General features: G+C 45.9%; 1 protein-coding gene across 1 annotated transcript in view; it reads left to right on the top strand.

Annotated features, from left to right (window-relative positions):
* Nucleotides 1–18,148, top strand: part of LOC132380595 (SLIT-ROBO Rho GTPase-activating protein 3-like) — a 90,406-nt gene that overhangs the window by 30,350 nt on the left and 41,908 nt on the right. Inside the window, exons 6-8 of the mRNA XM_059949516.1 lie at nt 2,842–2,991; nt 4,832–4,960; nt 5,322–5,543. Coding sequence (XP_059805499.1) covers nt 2,842–2,991; nt 4,832–4,960; nt 5,322–5,543 — 501 coding nt within the window. The remainder of the gene's footprint in view (nt 1–2,841; nt 2,992–4,831; nt 4,961–5,321; nt 5,544–18,148) is intronic.

Below are 18,148 nucleotides of genomic sequence, written 5' to 3'. Positions count from 1 at the left end.
ATTACCTTTGCATCATCAATGGGGACAGGAGAGGTTCCAGAGGATTGAAGGGTTGTGGATGTTGCTCCATTATTCAGGAAAGGAAGTAGAGATAGCCCAGGAAATTATACGCCAGTGAGTCTTACTTCAGTGGTTGGTAAGTTGATGGAGAAGATCCTGAGAGGCAGGATTTATGAGCATTTGGAGAGGCAGAATATGATTAGGAATAGTCAGCATGGCTTTGTGAAAGGCAGGTCATCTCTTACAAGCCTGATTGAATTTTTTGAGGATGTGACTAAACACATTGATGAAGGAAGAGCAGTAGATGTAGTGTATATGGATTTCAGCAAGGCATTTGATAAGGTAACCCATGCAAGGCGTATTGATAAAGTAAGGAGGCATGGGATCCAGGGGGACATTGCTTTGTGGATCCAGAACTGGCTTGCCCACAGAAGGCAAACAGTGGTTGTAGACCAGTCACATTCTGCATGGAGGTTGATGACCAGTGGTGTGCCTCAGGAATCAGTTCTGGGAACCCTACTCTTTGTGATTTTTATAAATGACCGGGATGAGGAAGTGGAGGGATGGGTTAGTAAATTTGCCAATGACGCAAATGTTGGGGATGTTGTGGATACTGTGGAGGGCTGTCAAGGGTTACAGTGGGACATTAGTAGGATGCAAAACTGGGCTGTGAAGTGGCAGATGGAGTTCAACCCAGATAAGTGTGAAGTGATTCATTTTAGTAGATCAAATATGATGACAGAATATAGTATTAATGGTAAGACTCTTGGCACTGTGGAGGATCAGAGGGATCTTGGAGCCCAAGTCCATAGGACACTCAAATCTGCTGTGCAGGTTGACTGTGGTTAAGAAGGTATATGGTGCATTGTCCTTCATCAATAATGGGATTGAGTTTTAAGAGCTGAGAGGTAATGTTGCAGCTATATAGGACCCTGGTGAGACCCCACTTGGAGTACTGTTCTCAGTTCTGGTCACCTACAGGAAGGATGTGGAAACTATAGAAAGGGTGCAGAGGAGACTTACAAGGATGTTGCCTGGATTGGGGAGCATGCCTTATGAGAATAGGTTGAGTGAATTCGATCTTTTCTCCTTGGAGCGACAGAGGATGAAAGGTGACCTGATAGAGGTGATGAGAGGCATTGATCATGTGGATAGTCAGAGGCTCTTCTCCAGGGCTGGAATGGCGTGCACAGTCTCTTCTCCCTCCTGCCGTCTGGGAAAAGGCTCCGAAGCATTTGGGCTCTCACGACGCTCCGAAGCATTTGGGCTCTCACGACCAGATTATGTAACAGTTTCTTCCCCCAAGCTATCAGATTCCTCAATACCCAGGGCCTGGACTGACGCCTTGCCCTATTGTCCTGTTTATTATTTATTGTAATGCCTGCACTGTTTTTGTGCACTTTACGCAGTCCTGTGTAGGTCTGTAGTCTAGTGTAGTTTTCTCCGTGTTGTTTTTTAACGTAGTTCATTCTAGTTTTTGTACTGTCATGTAAGGCCATGGTCCTGAAAAACATTGTTTCATTTTTACTATGCACTGTACCAGCAGTTATGGTCGAAATGACAATAAAAGTGACTTGACAAGAGGGTACAGTTTTAAGCTGCTTGGAAGTAGGTACAGAGAGAAGTCGGGGTAGGTTTTTTGCGCAGAGAGAGGTAACTGTATGGAATGCACTGCCAGCAATGGTGGTGGAGGCAGATACGATGGGGTCTTTTAAGAGACTCCTGGACAGGTACATGGAGCTCAGAAAAATAGAGGGCTATGGGTAACCCTAGGTAATTTCTAAGGTAAGGCCATGTTCGGGACAACTTTGTGGGCCGAAGGGGCTGTATTGTGCTGTAGATTTTCTATGTTTAAATGTTTCTAACTTTGCCTCAAATATGCCTCAACAGCACCCTGACTTTGCCTTGAACATGCCTTGATCTTCTTCTCGTACTTCGTACCTCGTACTAAACTTCCCCTCGTACCCACATGCCTCAGTAGAAAAATTTGTCAAGAACAATCATGGTCATGGAACGACCATGATCAGCCACATCATACAATACTGCACCTAATGAACAAACAGTCTCCTCTGTTCCAGGGAATAAAGTCCTAACCTATTCAACCTTTCTCCATAACTCAGGTCCTCAAGTCTGGCAAAATCTTTGTAAATTTTCTCTGCACTCTTTTAAACTTACTGGTATCTTCCTGTCTGTAGGTCACCAGAACTGTGCACAATACACTAAATTTGGTCTCTGTACCTTTTGTACAGCTTCAGCTTAACATCCCAACTCCTGTATTCAGAACGCTGATTTACGAAGGCCAATGCTTTGTTGGATCCTGATTTTTTTTTTGTGATCCAAAGGCTCTTCAGAAGTCAAGAATGAGGCATAGAACTTGTTGCTTATGATTGTTTTATTAAGAGCAATGAAGGAGAGGAAGGAGAAGCTTGGCAAGAGACAAAGAAAAGGGAAGGACTAAACGTAGTGTGGGTTTCTCATACCAAACTACTGATAACATAAATTCCACTGATAACAGTTAACCAATATAATAACCAGATTCAAGAAATGTGACACAATCCAACAGAGCCAGAAGCTCTCATTATGACTTTATCTAGTTGTGATGCCTCTCATGCTGTGCTGAGGTTCTGCTGGTCATGAATGCAAACAGTGTATTTCACTCAACACACACAAAGTGCTGGTGGAACACAGCATCCATCATAGACGCTGCCTGGCCTGCTGTGTTCCACCAGCATTTTGTGTGTGTTGCTTGAATTTCCGGCATCTGAAGATTTCCTCGTGTCAGCGTATTTCACTGCATGTTTCATCAATCTGATCTGTCTCCCCCTGTTTACCATTGCCCAGGCTATGAAGACCTACCACGTGTACCAGCAGGAGTGTGTGGCAGCGGAGAACAAATTGAGGGAGATCGAGAAACTGGAGGAGAAACAAGGGCTCGACAGCAAGGGCGAGAAACGGAACGTTAACCGCAAGCTGGAGAAGACAAAGGAGAAGGTAATGCTTGGGTTCCAAATCAGAATCTGCTTTATTATCACTGACTTGTACCACAAGAAATTTGTCAAGTTAGACCATAAGACACTGGATCAGAATTAGGCCTTGGTTTTACTAACATTGAGTGTAAGGTTGTTGTTGCAATACCATGCAATCAGCCGATCTATCTCACTTCTGTACAGCTCTTCATCATCTGACATTTTGACAAAAATAGTGGTGTCATCTGCAAATTTATAGACACCGTTTGAGCTGTGCTTAGCCAAACAGTCATGAATGTAGAGAGAGCTGAGCATCAGGCTAATCTGTGTTCTTTTGTTGATTATCAGCAAAAACACAGACACAGAGTGAAATTCCCTCCACAGTGTCTCATCACACGCTCTCAGTGTCAGACACATTGTAAAGCTCCCTCCACACCCGTCCCATCACACGCACTTGGAGTCAGATACAGAGTGAAGCTCCCTCTACACCATCCCATCACACAGTTCCAGGGTCAGACACGGAGTGAAGCTCCCTCCACACCATCCCATCACACACTCCCGGGGTCAGACGCAGAGTGAAACTCCCTCCACACCGTCCCATCACACACTCCCGGGGTCAGACGCAGAGTGAAACTCCCTCCACACCGTCCCATCACACACTCCCGGGGTCAGACGCAGTGTGAAACTCCCTCCACACCGTCCCATCACACACTCCCGGGGTCAGACACAGAGTGAAGCTGTCTTCACACTGTCCCATCACACACTCCCGGGGTCAGACACAGAGTGAAGCTCCCTCCACACTGTCCCATCACACACTCCCGGGGTCAGACGCAGAGTGAAACTCCCTCCACACCGTCCCATCACACACACCCGGGGTCAGACACAGAGTGAAGCTCCCTCCACACCGTCCCATCACACACACCCGGGGTCAGACACAGAGTGAAGCTCTCTCCACACCATCCCATCACACACTCCCGGGGTCAGACAAGACTGAAGCTCTCTCCACACCGTCCAATCACACACTCCCGGGGTCAGACACAGAGTGAAGCACTCTCCACACCTTCCAATCACACACTCCCGGGGTCAGACACAGAGTGAAGCTCCCTCCACACCATCCCATCACACACTCCCGGGGTCAGACACAGAGTGAAGCTCCCTCCACACCGTCCCATCACACACTCCCGGGGTCAGACACAGAGTGAAGCTGTCTTCACACTGTCCCATCACACACTCCCGGGGTCAGACACAGAGTGAAGCTCCCTCCACACTGTCCCATCACACACTCCCGGGGTCAGACGCAGAGTGAAACTCCCTCCACACCGTCCCATCACACACACCCGGGTCAGACACAGAGTGAAGCTCCCTCCACACCGTCCCATCACACACACCCGGGGTCAGACACAGAGTGAAGCTCTCTCCACACCATCCCATCACACACTCCCGGGGTCAGACAAGACTGAAGCTCTCTCCACACCGTCCAATCACACACTCCCGGGGTCAGACACAGAGTGAAGCACTCTCCACACCTTCCAATCACACACTCCCGGGTCAGACACAGAGTGAAGCTCCCTCCACACCATCCATCACACACTCCCGGGGTCAGACACAGAGTGAAGCTCCCTCCACACCGTCCCATCACACACTCCCGGGGTCAGACACAGAGTGAAGCTGTCTTCACACTGTCCCATCACACTCTCGCTGACTGGGATGGTGTAAGGATGATATAGGGAGGGCTGGCTGTTTGTGGGTGATGGGGTTTGGGGGGGAGACTGTGGGAGTTTGGTATACATGCCCAATAATTGGTGCGTAGGGGTGTACTGGGATCTACGAGGGGAAGCTGATGTCCTTTCCACCTCTCCCCACAGTGGCAGGATCGTTTCATGGAGGGTGACCACAAGAGCACGAAAGCTCGGAATGAGTACCTGCTGAACCTATCAGGAGCCAATGCCATGCTGACTGCGTACTTCACCCGCAACATCTCCCAGCTTATTGACGTAGGTGCTCATCTCCGCTGTCTGAAGGGTTCCGGGGCTGGGCGGGGTTCTTTTTCATTGGGGGTTCCCCAGCCAAGACAGTGTCCTCCTCCTCTTCCAGGGTACAGTACCCTGCTCTACAGTGTCATACACTGGGACGGACACGCATACGTTTATACATATATATGCATGCGCGCACACACACACACACACACACACACACACACACACACACACACACACACATACACACACACACACACACCACACACACACACACACACACACACACACACACACACACACACACAGAACATGGGCTGGGTACCATGGGACACTCTGCTCCACAGCTGACACTGACCCAGCCTTCTTGCGGACACAGTGTTGGAACTTGGGATTCCATGCGTCTCTGGCCCACACACTGAGGATGTTCCTGTCAGCGGAGTCCCACGTGGAGAGCTCCTGGCGCCAGGGCCTGGATATTATCGACACCGCTATTGGCAGCCTGGATCCGCAGGGTGACAAGACCAAGATCATGGACAGCAACCACAATGCCTTCTGCCTGCCCAACAAGTTCGAGTTCCTGCCTCAAGAACAGGACAAGGTCTGTAGCCCTACTCTGCTACCACTGACAGGCCCTCCCTTCCTGGTCCCTCCCGAGCTTTCCCCGTTCCTAACACTTGTTATTAATGTAAAAAGAATATTTAAAATCCATTCCATGTTCTTTTCTGATTCAGCAAAGTGCGTTTGTTCGTGTTAAGTCCAAAAATCACTTTATTAGGATTATATAAAGTTTACAATACAGAAAGAAAGATGAGTGATTAATGAGGTAGTAGTACAAAACACAAAATAGTACTTAATGAACTGAGATATACATTGACATTGACAGGGATGCAACAACATTTCACATCTCTCTCTCTCTCTCTCTCCTCTCTCTCTCTCTCTCTCTCTCTCTCTCTCTCTCTCTCTCTCTCTCTCTCCTCTCTCTCTCTCTCTCTCTCTCTCTCTCTCTCTCTCTCTCTCTCTCTCTCTCTCTCTCTCTCTCTCTCTCTCTCTCTCTCTCTCTCTCTCTCTCTCTCTCTCTCTCTCTCTCTCTCTCTCTCTCTCTCCCTCTCTCCCTCTCTCCCTCTCTCCCTCCCTCCTCCCTCCCTCCCTCCCTCCCTCCCTCCCTCCCTCCCCCCCCCCCCCTCTCTCCCTCTCTCCCTCTCTGTCTCTCTCTCACCCTGGTTGTGACCAGCTTGAAATAAGATTCCCTCGCACAGAGTTTGCTCCTTCAGGACCCCTTTATATCTCTTACGATCTTCGGTCTAGACTCACAGATTAGAAATAGAGACAGCAGATGTGTAAAGGGGAAAACATTCTTCACCAGTATCTAGTCTTAACGATGTGCATTGAAAATAGAGACCAAACATTGGTCTATGAGGTTGGGAACAGGCAAAATGACAACATTTTGTATTTCAAGCTTCTATTTTATTTCAGCATATAACAAGGAGCAATCAAATTTAACTCTTTCCTCACAGTGCAACACTCTCAACAGATTCTGCAGATGCTGGAAATCTGGAACAACATACACAAAAAGTTTACAAATGAAGGTATAAAGGATGTTCTTCACTTTAGAGCAACACACTCAAAATGCTGGAGGAACTTGGTGAGTCAGGCAGGCTCTGTGGAAGGGAATAAACAGTCGATGTTTTGGGCCAAGACCCTTCATCAGGTCTGTCCACTGTTAATTCCCCTCCATAAGTTGCTGTCTGTCCTGCTGAGTTTCTCCAGCATTTTGTCTCAGTGGCTGAAGACTTCCAGCATCAGCAGCATCTCTTGTGTTCATAAATCACAAAATAAATATGTAGTGATAAAGAAATGAATAACAAGGTAGTGTTCATTAGTTCATGGATTGTTTAGAAATCTAATAGCAGATGGGAAGAAGATGTTCCTAAATCTCTGAGTGTGTGACTTCAGGCTCCTGTATCTACTCGTTAATTGTAGTAATAAGAAAAGGGCTTGTCCCAGATTGTGAGGGCCCTTAGGGATGAATGCCACCTCTTGAAGGTAAAGCTCCCCAACTCTTTCTTCACTACCTTGACAACTGCTTTGGTGTTCCTTCATGAACCTACACTCATCAACTTCTCACCAACTTCCATCCTGCCCTCAAAGAACAGGGTTTCCCTTCCTCCACCATTGATATTGCCCTTACTCGCGTCTCCTCCATTTCCTGAACAGCCACGCTCACCACATTTTCCTACCAGATAGAATTCCTCTCGTCCTAACATACTACCCATCGAGCCTTCGCATCCAACACATCATTCTCCACAACTTCACCATCTCCAAAGGGATCCTACCACATCATTACCTCCCACCCCATTCTCTGCTTCCACAAGAATCGCTCCCTATGTGATTCCCTTGTCCATTCATCTGTCCTTACTTAATCTCCCACCTGGCACTTATCCCTGAATCCCTAGTACTCCACTTGCTCATTCAACCCCTCCCTCACTTCCATGCAGGGCTCCAAACAGTCTTTCCAGGTGAAATAACACTTCACCTGCGAATCTGCTGGGGTTGTCTATTGTATCAGGTGCTCCTGATGTGGCCTGCTCCTCACTGGCAAGACCCTGCTGTAAATTGAAGGAGCACCTTGTTTCCATCCACCAAAAGTGGAAGTTTTCCGGTCGCCAACCACCTTTAATTCCGACTCCTATTGTTGTTCTGACTTATTAGTTAATGGCCCCCTCTTGAGCCATGATGAAGCCGCTCTCAGAGTGGAGGAGCAAAACTATATGTTCTGTCTGGGTAGCCTCCAACCTGATGGCATAAACATCAATTTCTCCTGGTAAAAAACTTCTCCCTCTGCTTTCCCTCTTCTATTCCCCACTTTGTCCTCTTACCTTATCTCACCTGCCTATCACCACCCACTAGTGCCCCTCCTTTTTCTATAGTCCACTCTCCTCCCCTATCAGATTCCTTCCTCTCCAGATATTCAGCTTTCCCACTCACCTGGCTTCACCTATCACCTTCTAGCTATTCCCCTTTGCCTCCCCCCCCCACCATTTTATTCTGGCGTCTTCCCTCTTTACAGTCCTGAAGAAGGGTGACGGCCCGAGATGTTTATTAATTTCCAGAGGCACTACCTGACCTGCTGAGTTCCTCCAGCATTTTGTGTGCAATATCTCTTGGAGATGCCCTCGATAGCTGGGAGGGTTGTGCCCTTAATGGAGATGGCTGAGTTTACATCTCTATGCACCCTCTTGCGATCCTGTGCATTGGAGCCTTGGTGATGCAGCCAGTCATATTGGTCTTCACCAGAAATTTACAAGTTCCCTTCTATGATCTTGCACCTTACAGTCTGCCTGCACTGCTCTTTCTCTGTAACCGTTACAGTGCATTCTGTTATTACTATTCAGGGAAGGAGCAAGGTTCTCGCAACCCCTTCTCCCTTCTCCCATCGGCCCTGAAAGTATGTACCAGCAGGCTCAAGGACAGCTTCTATTCCGTTATTATAACACTATTGAACAATCCCCTGGTACAATAATGTAGACTCTTGACCTCACAATCAACTTCATCATAAACCTTGCACTTAATTGTCTACTTGTACTGCACTTTACCGGTAACTGTAATTCTTTATTCTGCATTCAGTTGTTGTTTTCCCTTGTACTACCTTGTACTGTGAATTGAATTGATCTGTGGGAACAGTGTGCACTTCACTGGACCTTGGTACACCTGACAATATTAAACTAATTTATCCTCAGCTTCCAAATATCATCCAATATCCCACAGGATCTCTCTGCCCTCCTCAACCCTCTCTGAGGAGAGTTCCAGCTTGAAAGTTGGACATCTTTGTTCAGTAGCACTTCTCCGTTTGTGCACACCACATGACCAGCCGATGTGTGCCAGGCTTTTCCGTGAGAAGACTATGCTCGGATATTGTGTGCAGTTTCTGTTGCTTTGTTATGAGAAGGCTGTTATTAAACCAGAAAGGGACCAGGAAAGATTTATGCAGGATGTTATCTGGACTCAGGGGCTTAAGATTCAAGGAAAGCTGCTCTTGCTCCTCCGAGCTTCATGCCTGACGATTCACTTTCATTCTAGATGCTGTTTGCTTTTATTGTTTACACAATTTCCCTCTCCCCCACCCTCTCCCTCTCCCCACCCTTCTCCCTCTCTTTCCCACTCCCTTTCCCCATTCCCATTCCCTCCCCTTCACCCCTCTTCCCTCTCCCTCTCTCTGCCCCTCCCCCTCTCCTCTTTTCCCCATCCTCCTCTCCCTCCCCCTCCCCTCACTGGGTGTTTGTCATTGTTTAATATGGGTTTTTTGTTTTGTGGCTGCCTGATTGGAGATTAATCTCAAGGTTGAATGATGTATACATACTTCGATAGTAAATGTAGTTTGAACTTTGTGTAGAAACATAGAAACATAGAAAGTAGGTGCAGGAGCAGGCCATTCGGCTCTTTGAGCCTGCACTGCCATTCAATATGATCATGGCTGATCATCCATCTCAGAACCCTGTACCTGCTTTCTCTCCATACCCCCTGATCCCTTTAGTCACAAGGGCCGTATCTAACTCCCTCTTAAATATAGCCAATGAACTGTTTCCTGTGGCAGAGAATTCCACAGATTCACCACTCTCTGTGTGAAGAAGTTTTTCCTCATCTCAGTCCTAAAAGGCTTCCCCTTTATCCTTAAACTGTGACCGCTCGTTCTGGACTTCCCCAACATTGGAAACAATCTTCCTGCATCTAGCCTGTCCAATCCCTTTAGAATATTATACGTTTCAATAAGATCCCCCTCAATCTTCTAAATTCCAGTGAGTATAAGCCTAGTCGATCCAGTCTTTCTTCATATGAAAGTCCTGCCATCCCAGGAATCAATCTGGTGAACCTTCTCTGTACTCCTTCTATGGCAAGAATGTCTTTCCTTAGATTAGGGGACCAAAACTGCACACAATTCACCAAGGCCTTGTACAACTGCAGTAGAACCTCCCTGCTCCTGTACTCAAATCCTTTTGCTATGAATGCCAACATACCATTTGCCTTTATCACCGCCTACTGTACCTGCATGCCCACCTTCAATGACTGGTGTACAATGACACCCAGGTCTCGTTGCATTTTCCCTTTTTCTAATCGGCCATCATTCAGATAATAACCTGTTTTCCTGTTCTTGCAACCAAAGTGGATAACCTCACATTTATCCACATTAAATTGCATCTCCCATGAATTTGCCCACTCACCTAACCTATCCAAGTCACCCTGCATCCTCTTAGCATCCTCCTCACAGCTAACACCGCCACCCAGCTTCGTGTCATCCGCAAACTTGGAGATGCTGTATTTAATTCTCTTATCTAAATCATTAATATATATTGTAAACAACTGGGGTCCCAGCACTGAGCCTTGCAGTACCCCACTATTCACTGCCTGCCATTCTGAAAAGGTCCCATTTATTCCCACACTTTGCTTCCTTTCTGTCAACCAATTCTCTATCCACATCAATACCATACCCCCAATACCGTGTGCTTTAAGTTTGCACACTAATCTCCTGTGTGGGACCTTGTCAAAAGCCTTTTGAAAATCTAAATATACTGTAGATCCCTGTAGACAGGGATTTTATTCCCTGGAATATTGGAGTTTGAGAGGTGACCAGACAAACGTACATAAGATCACGAGGAACATAGGGTCTTTTTCCTGGGGCGAGGATTAAAACGAGAACACAGGTTTAAGGTCAGAGTTGAGAGATTTAAGAGGGACATCAGAGGCAGCATGGGTGCTGCGCATTTAGAATGAGCTGCCTGAAGCAATAGTTGGCAGGCATATGAGCAGCATTGATGAGTAAATGGATAGGAGAGGTTTTGAGGGTAATGTGTAGATGGGACCAACTTGTTGATCAACACAGTCAGCAGGTATGTCGGGCTAAAGGGCCTGTTTCCTTGCTGTACAATTCTATGACTGTTTCAAATCATCTTTGAATGTTCTCTGCACAATAAAATTAGTTGGTTCCCTCTTCTCAATGTAAAAGGGAAGCTGGGCACACGTCAGCTGGTCATGTGTTGTGCATGAAGAGAGAAGTGCTACTGAACTAAAATATTCTACTTTCAAGCTTTGGGAAGTGCCTGGAGGTGTAAGCTGAGGGTTGAGAGGTCAGGGTGCAGGTGCTTGAATCCAGCCCAATGAAAACACACATGGAATGCTGGAGGAACTCAGCAGGCCACACAGCATCTAGGGATGGGAATAAGCAGTTGGCATTTCGGGTAGAGACCCTTCATAAGGACTGGGAAGGACGGGGCAGAAGCCAGAATAGGAGGAGAAGGGGCATAAACGAGAGGATTTGGACAGCACAGTAACATAGCGGTTAGCACAACATTTTATAGGTTCAGATGTCAGATCTGGGTTCTATTCCCACTGCTGCCACTCGTCCACTCCCTCTCTGTGATCGGGTGGGTTTGCTTCCACACTCCAAAGGGCATATGCTTAGGGTTAGTGAGTTGTGGGCATACTACTTTGGTGCGTGGCAATACTTGTGGGCTGCCCCCAGCACAATTTGATTTGCACCTGTATTTCAATGTTGATGTGACAAATAAAGTTAATCTATAATCTTCTGTCTCTCGGTGATAGGTGAGGCCAGCTGAGGGGAAAGATAGGTAGGTGGAGGATGAGGGAATGAAGTAAGAAACTAGGATATGAAGGATCCTGATGAAGGGTCTTGTGTTGAAATGTTGACTGTTTATTCCCCTCTGTAGATGATGCCTGACTGGTGAGTCCCTCCTGCATTTTAAGACCATAAGGCATTGGAGCAAAATTAGGCCATTTAGCCCATCAAGTATGCTCCAGTAACCTTTGACTCCCTGATTAATCAAGAACCTATCTACTCATGCCTTATATGTACCCAATGACTTGCCTTGCACAGCTGTCTGTGGCAGTGAATTCCACAGATTCACCACTCTCTTACTGAAGACATTTTTCCTCTTCTCTGTTATAAATGGATGTCCCTCAGTTCTGAGGCCATGAACCTCCTCTGAACCCTCTCCAATGCCAGCACATCTTTTCTTAGATGAGGGCCCAAAACTGCTCACGATAGTCCAAGTGCAATCTGACCAATGTGTTATAAAGCCTCAGCATTACATCATGCTTTTGTATTCTAGTCCTTTTGAAATGAATGCTAACATTGCATTTGCCTTGCTACTCATCCTGCATATTTACCTTTATGGAATCTTGCACGAAGACTCCCAAACCCTCTGCACCTCAGATATTTGAGTTTTCTCACCACTTAGAAAAAGGTCTATGCTTTTATTTCTTATACCACTTCCCGATTCTTTCCATCTGTCATTTCTTTGCCCATTCTCCTAATCAGTCTGTCCTTCTGTAGCCTCCCTGCTTCTTCAACACTATCTGCCCCTGCATTTATTTTTGTATCATATGGAAATGTGGCCACAAAACCATCCATTCGTCATCCAAATTATTGGCATACAACATGAAAAGAAGCGGTCCCAACACCAACCACTTCAGAGCACCACTAGTCACCAGCAGCCAACCAGAAAAAGCTCCCTTTATTCCCACTCTGTGCCCCCTGCCAGTCAGCCAAACTCCTATCCATGTTAGAATTTTTCCTGTAGTACCACGGGCTTATATCTTGTTAAGCAGCCTCATGTGCAACACCTTGTCAAGTGCCTTCTGAAAACTCAAGTAAACAACATTCACTGACTCTCCTTTGTCTATCTTGCCTGTTTTTTCCCCAAAGAATTCCAACAGATTTGTCAGGCAAGATCTCCCCTAAAGAAAACCATGCTGTCTTTTGCCTTTTTTAACATTTGCCTACAAGTGCCCTTCAATCTCATCTCTAATAATAGACTGACATCTTTCCAACCACTGAAGTCAGGCTTACTGGCCTATAGCTTCCTTTCTGCTGCCTCCCTCCTTTCTTAAAGAGTGGTGTGACATTTACAATTTTCCAGTCATCAGGAAACATTGCAGAATCTAGTGATTCTTGAAAGATCATGACTAATGCCTCCACAATCTCTTCAGCTACTTTCTTCAGAAACCTGGGGTGTACTCCATCCAGTGACTGATCATCTGGACCAGATAGATGGAGGGGCAGGTAGTGGTGAGGAAGCAGGGAGAAGGATTTAGACAGATTGGGAGAATGGGCAAAGAATTGAAGAAATAAAAGCATTGACTATCTTCTAAATGGAGAGGACATTCAAAGGGACTTAAGAGTCCACATACAGGATTCCCTAAAGGTTAATTTGTAGGTTGAGTTGGTGGTGAGGAAGGCAAATGCAATGTATTGAATTTATTTCTTACATCCTTCACATACATGAGGAGTAAAAATCTACGTTACTTCTCCTTTTAGATATGCAATGTGCAATCATAGTAATTTATAATAAATAGAACAGGCAATATAACATAGAAATATGCTCAAATAGGCGTGAGTTAATCAGTCTGATGGCCTGGTGGAAGAAGCTATTGGTCCTGGCTTTTATGCTGCAGTGCTGTTTCCCGGATGGTAGCAGCTGGAACAGTTTGTGGTGGGGGTGACTTGGGTCCCCAATGGTTTTCTCACATCTGTCTTTGTAAATGTCCTGAATCATGGAAAGTTCACAGTTACAGATGCGCTGGGCTGTCGGCACCACTCTCTGCAGAATCCTGCGATTAAGGGAGGTACAGTTCCCATACCAGGCAGTGGTGCAGCCAATCAGAATACTCTCAGTTGTGCCCCTGTAGAAAATTCTTAGGATTTGGGGACCCATACCAAGCTTCCTCAATCGTCTGAAGTGAAAAAGGCGATGTTGTGCCTTTTTCACCACACAGCTAGCATGTACAGACCACGTGAGGTCCTCAGTGATGTGAATGCCAAGGAACTTAAAGCTAGCATTTACTTCAAAGTTGGCATTCACTTCGAGAGGCTAGAATATAAAAGCAAGGATGTAATGTTGAGGCTTTATAAGGCACTATTAAGGCCTCACTTGGAGTATTGTGAGCAGTTTTGAGCCCTTATCTAAGAAAGGATATGCTGGCATTGGAGAGGGCCCAGAGGAGATTCATGAGAATGATTCCAGGAATGAAAGGGTAACCATATGAGAATCGATTGATAGTTCTGGGCTGTTACTCACTGGAATTCAGAAAATGAGGGTGGATCTCATTGAATGTTGAAAGGCTTCAATAGGGTGAATGTGGAGAGGAGGACTCCTATGGTGGGGGAGTCTAGGACCAGAGGGCACAGCCTCAGAATAGGGGGATTTCCATTTAGAGCAGAGATGGAGGAATTGCTTTAGCCAAACAGTGGTGAATCTGTGGTATTCATTGCCACAGTCAGCTGTGGAGGCGAAGTCATTGGTTATATTTAAGGCAGATGCTGATAGATTTTTGATTAGTCAGACATGAAGATTTACGGAGGAAGGCACGAAAATAGGGCTGAGAGGGAATAGATCAGCAATGATAAAATGGTGGGGCAGACTCTACAGGCCAAATGACCTAATTCTGCTTTGAAACCTTATGGTCTTCAGAAGTTTCAGCTTCCTATGCACCTTCTCCATTAGTAATAACAACGACACTCACTTCTATCCTCTGCTTCTCTTGCATTTTGGGCATTCTCCAGTGTCTTCCACAGTGAAAACTGATCCAAAATACTTATTAAATTCCTCTGCCATATTGCATCTCTGCATCCCATTATTGCCTTTCCAGCTGTCTGATATCTACTCTTGCCTCTCTTTTACTTGGAAAAAATATCTGAAAATATTTTTTAGCATTTTCTTTTATAATATTGGCTGCTTACCTTCATATTTCATCTTTTTTCTTCTTCTCTTTTAGTTGCCTTCTATTGTTTTTTAAAAGCTCCCTAATCTTCTAACTTCCCACTAATTTTTGCTCTACTATATGCCCTTATTTTGCTCTTTTGTTGGCTTTGACTTCCCTTGTCAGCCATGGTTGTCTCATCAACCCTTCTTCATCTTCAGGATGTATCTTTCCTGCATCTTTGAATTTCCCCCATTACCATTAGCCATTGCTGTTCTGCTGTCACCCCTGCGATTGTCCCCTTCCTAACAACTTTGGCCAGCTCCCGTCAGTTGCTTCTTTAATTCCCTTTCCTGTACTGTAATACTAAAACATTCAATTTTATCTTTTCCTTCTCAAACTGCAGGGTGAATTCTATCATATTGTGATCACTGGCTCCTAAGGGTCCTTTTGGCTTCCAAATCAAATCTGGTTCATTACATTCACACCCAATCCATAATGGCCTTCCTCTCATGGGCTCAACCACAAGCTGCTCTAAAAAGCTATCCCATAGGCATTCTACAAATTCTGTCTCTTGGAATCCAGCACCAACCAGGTGTTCCCACATATTGACTCCATGACCATCATAACGTTGCTCTATTTACATGCCTTTCTCATCTCCTGTTGTATTTTGTAGTCCGCTTCCTGGCTATTGTTCAGAGGCCTGTATATAACTCCCATCACAATCTATTTAGCCTTGAAGTTTCTTAACTCTACCCACATCATCTGATCCTAACTTTTCAGGAATTGATTTCATTGTTAACCAATAGAGCTACCCCACCACCTCTGCCTACCTTGTCTGGCCTTTCGATGCATTGTCTATCCTCGAATGATAAGCTTCCAACTACGATCTACTTTCAGCCATGACTAGAGATGCCCCCAACATCATACCTGCCAGTCTCTGAAGTGCACCACAAGATCATCTACCTTATTCTGCATTCAAGCACAACACCCATAGAATGCTGGTAGAACACAGCAGGCTAGGCAGCATCTATAGGGAGAAGTGCTGTGTTCTACCAGCATTTTGTGTGTGTTGTGTTTGAATTTCCAGCATCTGCAGATTTCCTCATGTTTGCTCTGACAACACCTATAGTCCTGAATTCGTCAACCTTTTTGATTTTGGTCCCCTGTTACAATTTAAATCATCGCACTGATTGCAGTTTTGCCCCCCTCACTGCCCCTTCCTCACTGCCTCACTGCACACTGCCTTTGCTTGTGCACCAACTGCCTCATCCTCAGCCCTATCACTCTGGTTCCTATACCCCTGCCAAATTAGCTTAAACCCTCCCCAACAGCTCCAGCAAACCTGCCCACCAGAATATTGATTCTTCCTGGATTCAGGTGTAACCCTGTCGTTTTTGTACAGGTCATATTTTCACTAGAAGAGATCACAATATCCAGAAATCAGCCCTGCCTCCTACACCAATTGCACAGCCATTCATTCACCTGCCAAATCATCCTATTCTTACCCTCACTGACATGTGGCACAGGCATCAATCCACAGATTAAAACAACCCTGGAGGTCCTGCTTTTCAGTTTGCTGCCTAACTCCATATATTTTCTCTTCAGGCTGTCCTCCCTTTTCCTACCTATGTAGTCGGTGTCAATATGTACGGTGACTTCCAGCTGTTCACCCTCCCCCTTTAGAGTGCCATGGCTCCAATCCGAGACATCCCTGACCCTGACATCTGGAAGGCAATGCACCATCCAAGTGTCTCTTTTATGTCCTGCTTTCTGCTCCTCTAATTATGAATCCCCTATCACTACTGCACTTCTCTTCTCCTCCCATTTCCTTCTGAGCCACAGATCCGGAGACCTGGTTACTGCTGCTTCCCCCTGGTAGTTCATCCCTCTCAAAGTGCCTGAAGTGGCGTACTTATTATTGAGGAGAACAGCCACAGAGGTACTCTGAACTGGCTGCCTATTCCTTTTCCCCTCTCCTGACATTCACTCAGGTATCTGCCTCTTGAAACGTAGGGGTGACTGTAGCTCCTATCTATTACCTTCGCAGTTTCCAATATGAACTGAAGGTCTTTGAGCTGCAGCTCCAATTCCTTAACACAGTCTTTAAGGAGCTGCATCCAGAAGCACTTTGTCCAGATTTATCTTATCAGAGAGACTGGAGGTCTCCCAAATTTCCCACATCTCACACAACAGGCGTAACACTACCTCCTGATCTTTATTCAAAACACTAACTAACAGAAAAAAGCTTACTAGGAACTTTCTTACTTACTAACTTAGAACCTCCCTGTGCTTGCCCAAGCCTGTTGTTGCCTAAGCCTGTTGAGCCAACACTAGGTCGTCTAACACTGACCTACTTACATAATGACTGCTCTGCCTACACCTCCTTTTTTATGGGCCCCACCCCGCTGATTTTAGCCTGCCAAAAGAAAGCTGAAAGCTCTGAGATCTTTCTAAATTTCACACTGCAGCACCAACGAATGAGTTCTTGTGCTGATTTTGTGTACATTGCTCTGGATATCTTGCATCTGCAGAATCTTTGTGTTCATTGTCCAAGGGCAGATGGCCTTAGTGGATGTGGTACATCCACGGGGAGAAGGAGCAGTGCCAATTTTGTCGAGTGTGGGCCCTTTGTCTGATCTGGTGGATTTTAAAACTTAGGGAAGTTTGGGGGGGAGAAGGCAGCAGAGGAAGTGTGACAGGTTTCAGACCAGCGTTGCCAAGGATACTAAAAAAAAACAGCTGGAGAAACAGAAACAAAGAACTAAGCAGAAACTCAAAAGGTGGGGAGAGCTCGACATTAAACCAATTTATGCAAGGGTGGTGCAATTGTGATTTGATGTTGTGACCTCCACCCACAAAAGTCAGCCCTCAGACACCTTTAAAGCATTGTCTCCCTGCACCATTGACCCTGTTTTTGCAGGAGACCATCCCTTCCTCCACTGTATTCGGTCTCATTGTCCAACAACCCCCCCTTCTGTCCAAAGCCCATTCTCACAAGATGCTGGAAATCTGGAGCACACACAAAATTTTGGAGGAACTCAGCAGGTCAAGTAGCATCTCTGGAGAGGAACTGATTGGAGAATAAAGTGTTAAAGTTACAGAGAAATGCAGTGCCGGCAGATAATAAGGTACAAGGTCATAACGAGGTTGATGATGAGGTCAAGAGTCCTTCTTATCAATAGTCTTATAACAGTGGGGTGAAAGCTGTCTTTGGTGGTCATGCTATCTAACTTTTGTATCTTTTGCCCGAGAGGAGAGGGGAGAAGGGAAAATGTCCAGGTGGGTGGGTCATTGATTATATTGGCTGTTTTACTGAGGCAGTGAAAAGTGGCAGGAGGCTGGTTTTTGTGATGCACTGAGTTCTCCACAGTTCATTGCAGTCATTGCAAAGCGGTTCTCATACTACGCTGCAATGCATCCAGTCTTACATCCATGGCGCCTTTGATGCCCTCTGCTGATTTCTTGGTCTCAAACAGTTATTTTCGCTGT

Source organism: Hypanus sabinus, chromosome 24, assembly GCF_030144855.1.
Source record: "Hypanus sabinus isolate sHypSab1 chromosome 24, sHypSab1.hap1, whole genome shotgun sequence".
NCBI classification, from domain to species: Eukaryota; Metazoa; Chordata; class Chondrichthyes; order Myliobatiformes; family Dasyatidae; genus Hypanus; species Hypanus sabinus.
The sequence above is the reverse complement of the archived record's forward strand: the minus strand, read 5'-3'. Positions and strand labels throughout refer to the sequence as shown.